Raw genomic sequence first — 7,355 nt, 5'->3', positions numbered from 1 at the left:
CAATGGGCAGCGGCACCCAGGAAGCAGTTGGGGGTTTGGTGCCTTGCTCAAGAGTCTCACCACAGTCGTGGTATTGAAGGTGGAGAGAACACTGGTTTTTCACTCCCCCCACCCACAATTCCTGCTGGACCTGAGACTCAAACCTTTGGGTTCCAAGTCCGACGCTCAATCCATTAGGCCACGACTGCCTCTGTGTACTCATAAAGTGTGCAGAGTCAATTCTTGGAGAACAATCCTGCTATATCAGCGTCTTTTCCTTCAGCAAAGCACTTAACAAGTTGCTCATTTATGACTCACTTTTTAAGTAGTTTGCTGTAAATGAACTTAAATGAAAAACACTAAATGACTACAATCATGTTGAGCATTACTGCCTTACTTGAAATAGTTTAGACTGAAAAGTTGTCAGATAAATATAAAAAAGTTTTAGGTTAAATGTGCGTTTACATTTAATCATACTGTTAAAATTACTGGATCAATTTCTGTGAACAGTGATAAATGGGATCCAATCATTTTAATAGTTATTCACATGATTTCCCTATGCAGGGATTCAAGTTGATCACATGGATTTGCTGCATTGGTCAACAGAAAGCTACTTCATTTTACTTTTGTCTCATACATCATTGGACCTCTTTTTTTCTGTCTGAAGGCCTTGCTTGCTAAGATGATTAGAAGTGGTTAACCTCTTAAACATATTCAAATCCATGGCCTAATGGCCTAACTCAGAGGCTGTTTGGATAGAGAAAGCCCTTAGCAAATGACATGAAACCAGTTTAAATGCACAGTTTTAATATTTAAGATTAGAAATGATTTGCTGAACTTTGACAGTTTGGCCAAGAGCCAATAAATGGTAGCATTGCTTCCTGCAGTAATGAGGGGACAAATTGCTGGGGTGATTAACACCTATATGTGTGTGTGTGTGTATGGGCTTGGAGGAAGTGTTAGGGAACCCTTGGCTTTTAAAGTCAAATGCACCCCCCTTTCCCCCAGATCCAGAGATTGTTGTTTCTACACACCTTTGTGGGCAAGCTGGAGCACAAACTGGGAACCGGGAGAGACAAAAAGGCAGATCAAAGACGAGACTGATGTTTTGACAGAAGTGCACATACACACCTCTGTCCTCTTTGAAGTTACGCAAAGGTAGCATCCTAAAGGATAGTCCTAGTGAGCCATTGGCTTGCTACAAACCTCTGGACAAGTCACTTTAGTTTGTTGCTCCAGTCTCATGGTCATGTATCTTCCAGAGGAAAGGCCTGAGCTGGACTTACCTTACCAAATGAATTATTTAGCTAATAACTATGGATATTATCCACAAGGTAGGACTGTTTTTACGTCTCTTAATGTTTTTTTTTTTTTTTAATTCAATTTCAGGTTTATTTTTTTGTTGTTTATTTTAATTTATTGATTACTGTGAGTTGTCAAAAGAGGGAGAACCCTCAAACTGACTAAAGGGAGGGTTCTCTAATAATAAACAATTATCATTCTTAAGAAGCCAGTGTTGTACATATGAAATAGTGTGGTGAATGAAAATCTGAAATTATTCTGTTATCGATTATTAGACTGTAAGGAATCCCTTTTCCGCACTCAACATGGCCTCAGTAGCAGGATGAACAGTCCTGAAGCTGAACTGACCTCACTGCCAGTGCATGTATCCCTGCAAGATCGAGAGCTTTGGGACAAATTCAGCAGTATTGGCACTGAGATGCTGATTACTAAATCTGGAAGGTACGCACCTAAATTGGTTAAAAATGACTAAAAGTCTTGTTTATAATAAGTGATGATATGACAAACATATAATTGAATTGTGTTGGAATTTACCCTTTTTTATAGTGCAATAAAACGTTAAGTGCATTCAGTGTAGTATTCATTTAGCTGAATAGTTCATAATCTTTTACAAATGATTAGTTTACAAATCAGAATGCACATTATGGAAGGCATTGTCTAATATGTGATGACTAATTGTTATGATGTGTTTCCGGTGTACATTTATTTCAGGCGGATGTTTCCCAGCTGCAAAGTAACAGTGACAGGACTAAATCCAAAAGTCAAGTATGTGCTGATAATGGACATGGTGCCTTTTGATAACCACAAGTACAAGGTACCTCCCCTCCACCCCTCCCTCACGGCACATACACACTTTCTCACTTCAACCCCCTCCAACTTCCCTCACAAACACACATGTACACTAGCATTTAAAAGTTTGAGGGCAGTAAAAAAAAAAAAAAGTACACTTTTATTCAGTTGCTCAATAATGACGGCAAATATTTATATTTTTAATGTTACAAAAGAACTTTCATCAACGAAACCTGAAACTGCATGATGTTTTTCGGGAAAATTGTTTTTAACGTTTTGATGACAACGTTGATGACAATTATGTCACGTCATGTAACACTAAAGATTGGAGTAATGATATTTATAAATATATTTATAAATATTAATTTTAAATTGTAAAAATATTTTACAATATTACTGTTTTTACTTCATTTTTTTCTGGTCAAATAATGGAAATAATGCATCCTTGGTAAGACTTCAAAAGAAACGTCTTTTAAAAACGTTACATTATGGCACTCTCCCTGTTTTATACCTTAAAGGGATAGTTCACACAAAAATCCTTGCAACAAAAATTATTCCAAACCTTTATGTTTCTTTTCTCTGTTGAGCACAAAAGATATTTTGAAGAATATGGATACCAAAGAGTCGTTGGTTGCCATTGACTTCCATAGTATGACTTTTCCAAAATATCTTTAAAATAGAAATAAAAGTTTTTAAAATGTCAAATATAAATAAACTTATAGAGGGTTGAACAGAATTTTCATTTTTGGGTGAACTATCCCTTTAATATCAATATTTCAGCTGATACTTTAACACATCATACTTTCAGCTCCAGATGGGTATAGGGATGTTATAATGCTGCAAACCTCATAGATAAATCTGCTTAAATGAGTAGTGATTAATTATTGTAGTCTTCGTGACTATTCATATGCTCTTATATTGTTTCAGTGGAATAAGGAGCACTGGGAAGTGAATGGTTCGACTGATCCACACCTGCCCAATCGGTTCTTCATCCATCCAGACTCTCCTGCACCTGGAGAGAAATGGATGCAGTATCCAATCTCCTTTCACAAGCTCAAACTGACCAACAACACCCTTAACTCTAATGGCCTGGTAAGATTTAAAAAATGGGGAAAGTATATCGGTTAAGAGATGTTTTCTGTTTTGGGGATCACTATTTATTTATTTACCATTGATACTTCTATTTCTCTCTATGTTCATTAGGTGGTTCTCCACTCCATGCACAAATATCAGCCCCGTCTACACATTGTCCAATCTCCAGATGCCTGTAACCCTCACAACTCTGGCGGTTACCTGCGCTTCACCTTCCCTGAAGCTGCTTTTATAGCTGTCACAGCCTACCAGAACCAAGAGGTGAGGACAGACATTTCACGAGATGAATAACTGTGTGGAAATATAGGACTTTCCAGTAGAGTTGCACTGCCATCTAGTGAGTCAAATTCATGAAGATAAAAATGTCTATAATAATACAATCTACCCAGTATAACGTGCAAAATATGAAAACCTCTATAGCCTCACAAAATATCAACAAAACATTTAAGTAAATGTTGATGTTTGAAGACCTCAATATGCCTGATATTCTCTCTTGATTTGTTGTGTCATTAAACTATTCTGCATGATTTATGCTCTTTGCCTGGCATGTCTGTGGTTTTTGCTGATGGGACTCTTTGTTTTTCTTCCTTAACACAGATCACAAAACTCAAGATTGACAACAACCCCTTTGCTAAAGGCTTTCGTGACAATGGGCTGAACAGGAAAAGGTGAGAGATGCCTCGTTAGAAATAATTAATTAGGTCCGTTCAATAGAGAGAATTATTAGGTCACCTCAAAAAGAAGTGATGGAGAGCTGTTTTCATAATTTTCTTTCTTTAGTTCAGAAGATTTCACTTACAAATATCTCCTTTACTGCACATGACACCAGGACTGACTTTATTTTATTTATTATTTTTTAAATGATTGTTTTGTGAATAATTATACTTATTTTCAACCATGTAGTATGGGTAAAGGAGAAAGATTTTCATAATTTCACAATGCCAAATCAAACTGTATTCAGTAGAATTTACATAATATTTTCTTTCCTGACTGAAAGAAACTGATATTTTCAGCTATATAACTTTTATAATTTCTTATTAGGTTAAGAGAAAAAGAGAGCCAAGAGACCCAGGATTCCACTGGGCAGGCCAAACAGGATTTGACATCAAACAACCATGGTATGATTTTCCAAGAGAGTAATAATAATAATATTCAATGTAGCTTCATATTATATGTATCACTGTCGCTTCTTGTTTCTGGTGCCCAGCAGAGGGCAGCAGAAGGGGACTTTTAACCTCCATCACGTGGGGTCACCTTTATATTTTATTTGACACTTAATTAGCTTTTATTATAAATTGTGTATTTTGTCTTCTGTCCACAAACAGTAGGACAGCCACAGAAGGATGAGGATGTGGATGTGGATGTGACTGTGTCCAGCTCTGTTGACAGCAGCAGAACACTGAGTTCTTCTTCTGTCACCCCCAACCCTTTCATATCAGCCTTCATAAACTCCAGCACTGGTGGGACACCTTCACCCCATCAGACCCACAGCATTCTCAGCCTCAATAACAGACCCCTGAACAGGTGAGTCTGGCTCTGATTCTGCCTGCCAATTTGTGTGATGCAGTGAATATCACATTATAATCAACCCATGATATTATGTCACAGTTCTGCTGGGAAATACTAATTCTTGCTCTAGTCTGAAGTATGCAAGAGATGCTAAATTATCGGGTTGAAAAATGGTGACAAAGATAGCCTAGTGAAAAAGAAATATACTTAAATGTATTTGGAATTGACAATTTGTATTAATCAAGATCACTTTCTAGACAACAGCTACATACAGACTTGAGTTTTGTCTTCCAAAATAATGAGTAAAGAGTTTTTTTTTCCCAAGTCCGAGAGGAGCCAGACCCTCCAGCCTCCACAGTCTGTGTGCAGCTTTGCCCGTGGCCCAGAGCTTCTGTGTCCAGTCCTCCACAGGAGACACCGACCTCAGCAGACTGCCATCTCAGATCAGCAGCCCTCTAAACCTTCAGCAGCACCATCACCAGCACAGCAGCCCAGCCAGATCCATCATCCAGCTCCAGCCTTATTTTCAGACCCCTCCACATCCCTCACCACAATGTCCTGACATGGAGCTGCCCCTCCCTCTGCCCCCGAAACTGAGCCGGATGCAACTCCCAGAAAGTGCCCTGAGGAACCCGGAGATGACCTCAGTCTTTGACTATGCTAATCTGAGGCCCCTCACTGACATCCTCAACAGGATCCATTTTCGAGCATTAGCCTCAGGACCATCGGGGAAGGTCCTGCCAAATCCCCCCCAATCAGAGCAGTACCTCCGTGGCTCAGAACGAGAGCTGCGTCCGCAGATTTATCCAGCGCTTCAGGAACACATCAATCAGCAGTTCACATTAAACGGCATGTGGAGCAGCCAGACTGAACACAGATCACAGATGGACTACGTCAGTGCCAGAGCAAGAACTGAATATTACTGTGAACAGCAGATTGGGAAATGACGTTTTTCAGTCATCATTGAATTATGACTCATTTCCAGTAGTGGTCTGAATTAGTGGTTTACAAAGCAGAGTTGAACACTGAGGGGTTCCCAACAAAAGAATGTAAATATTTTCAGCGGGATATGAGGTTGTTAGTTGTCACTACTGTCCATATTTATGTTAAGCCGGTTACTGTCTGAACTTTAAACTGCTTAACATCTTAAGTCAACATGAAACCATTCAGACTTCCAAGTAATTCTGCAGACCACACTTTTGCCGTTTCTATTTTAATTTCTGACCCTGTGTGAATTTTTTTTTTTTTTTTTTTTACATTAAACCTAAATACAGTTTTTTTTAAGTTATCACAACTATACATTTTCTTAGCGATGTAAAGTTGCCTTTACAAACAGCATACACTCTACTGACACTGCTGTGCATCTTTCAGTCTAGTGAAAAATGGCAAATATTTCACACGCAAAAAAGTCAAATCAAGATGAATTTATTGACTGATCAGAAACAGATTTCTTATTAGATACATATATTGTATATTTATTTTACAACAAGCTATAGGCATTGACTATATGCACTGCTATATAACATTCTCAGTATGATTGTTAGTGATGGAAACATCACACAACTCTAGAACATCAGCTCTCGTTAGTTTGATTAATCATAGAAAAGTTTTTCGAAGCCTGAAGTTGATTTTAAATGTGTGCAACATCTTATAAACAATGGCTATATTTTTAAAGCAGTTCCCCTTTTCCCAGCTGAAACAGATATTGCTGTAAAATAACAAACACACTTTATTTTGAAATATGAAAATTGAACATCAATTTGAATGAACTTGTTTCTGACAAAGAACATTCGTTCACAAATTATTTTTCCAAAGTGTATTGTTGTAAAAAAAATGTTATATTTGGCATCTGAATACCAATGAGCAAAAGACCCAATCATTTATGATTCAGCAGCAATGTAAGATAAATCCGGATATACTGTTTGTCCCACTGACGCTTGGCAAATTGATTTGTATTTTCATAACCCAATAGCAAACTGAAAATCAGAAGACAACAAAACATTCATATATAGTCACTCTTAATGGGGGTAAAAAATAGTTTGAACAGAGTTAATTCACATATACCTGACAGAGCTCTTACAATCTGGATGATGATAATTAGCACTTTAGGAAAAAAGAATACATGTGACTTTATTTTAAATATCATGGTTAAAACAAAACAAAAAAAAAGAAGAGAAGACCTGTTATAATCAAGCTGCATCACTGAATTAAAAAATAAGTTATTCAATATGGGAAAAATTCTGTAAGGCACAGAGCTATGAATGAACATGGTAGATGTTCAATTTAATCTGCACAGTATCTATCTCCAAGTCTTTAGATTTAACAAAAGTTAGTCAGTTTGGCTTACGTGCAGCTAATGGTAGAGGACCAAAGCTTCATCATCTGCATAAACATTGGTTGAGGTAAATTATATCAGAGGATTTCTGCAATGAAAAAATAAAGATTTAGACTTTTTAAAATCCTGCTAAATTCAGCGTGATTTGGCCTTTGCTTGGTGTCTCGGTAAAAATGCATTTGGACCACTACTTGTTATCCAAAACTAGGCAAAACATTCTCAAAGAACATACAATACAGATATGATAATGAATAACGTGGCATAGTTTTAGATGAACAACTGCACAGTGAACACGTGATACAACCTACAACGCTAAAAGCAAAGTTAAAAAAAAAAAAAGAAATACAAA

General features: G+C 37.3%; 1 protein-coding gene across 1 annotated transcript; it reads left to right on the top strand.

Annotated features, from left to right (window-relative positions):
- The first annotated feature begins 944 nt into the window (after window positions 1–944).
- On the top strand, window positions 945–6,510 carry LOC132141072 (T-box transcription factor TBX6L-like). Its single transcript, XM_059550261.1, has 9 exons — window positions 945–1,313; window positions 1,557–1,722; window positions 1,993–2,095; window positions 2,998–3,162; window positions 3,274–3,423; window positions 3,760–3,830; window positions 4,204–4,280; window positions 4,488–4,686; window positions 4,997–6,510. The coding sequence occupies exons 1-9, from the start codon at window positions 1,223–1,225 to the stop codon at window positions 5,616–5,618; spliced, it is 1,644 nt and encodes a 547-aa protein (XP_059406244.1). The 5' UTR covers window positions 945–1,222; the 3' UTR covers window positions 5,619–6,510.
- Window positions 6,511–7,355: the final 845 nt, after the last annotated feature.

Source organism: Carassius carassius, chromosome 5, assembly GCF_963082965.1.
Source record: "Carassius carassius chromosome 5, fCarCar2.1, whole genome shotgun sequence".
Taxonomy (NCBI): Eukaryota; Metazoa; Chordata; class Actinopteri; order Cypriniformes; family Cyprinidae; genus Carassius; species Carassius carassius.
The sequence above is the reverse complement of the archived record's forward strand: the minus strand, read 5'-3'. Positions and strand labels throughout refer to the sequence as shown.

Coding starts and splice junctions, on each gene's coding strand:
- LOC132141072 (XM_059550261.1), top strand. CDS start 1,223: ATGGTCATGTATCTTCCAGAGGAAAGGCCTGAGCTGGACTTACCTTAC. Junction 3,163..3,273: donor CCCTTAACTCTAATGGCCTG/GTAAGATTTAAA, acceptor TATGTTCATTAG/GTGGTTCTCCACTCCATGCA. Junction 3,831..4,203: donor AATGGGCTGAACAGGAAAAG/GTGAGAGATGCC, acceptor ATTTCTTATTAG/GTTAAGAGAAAAAGAGAGCC.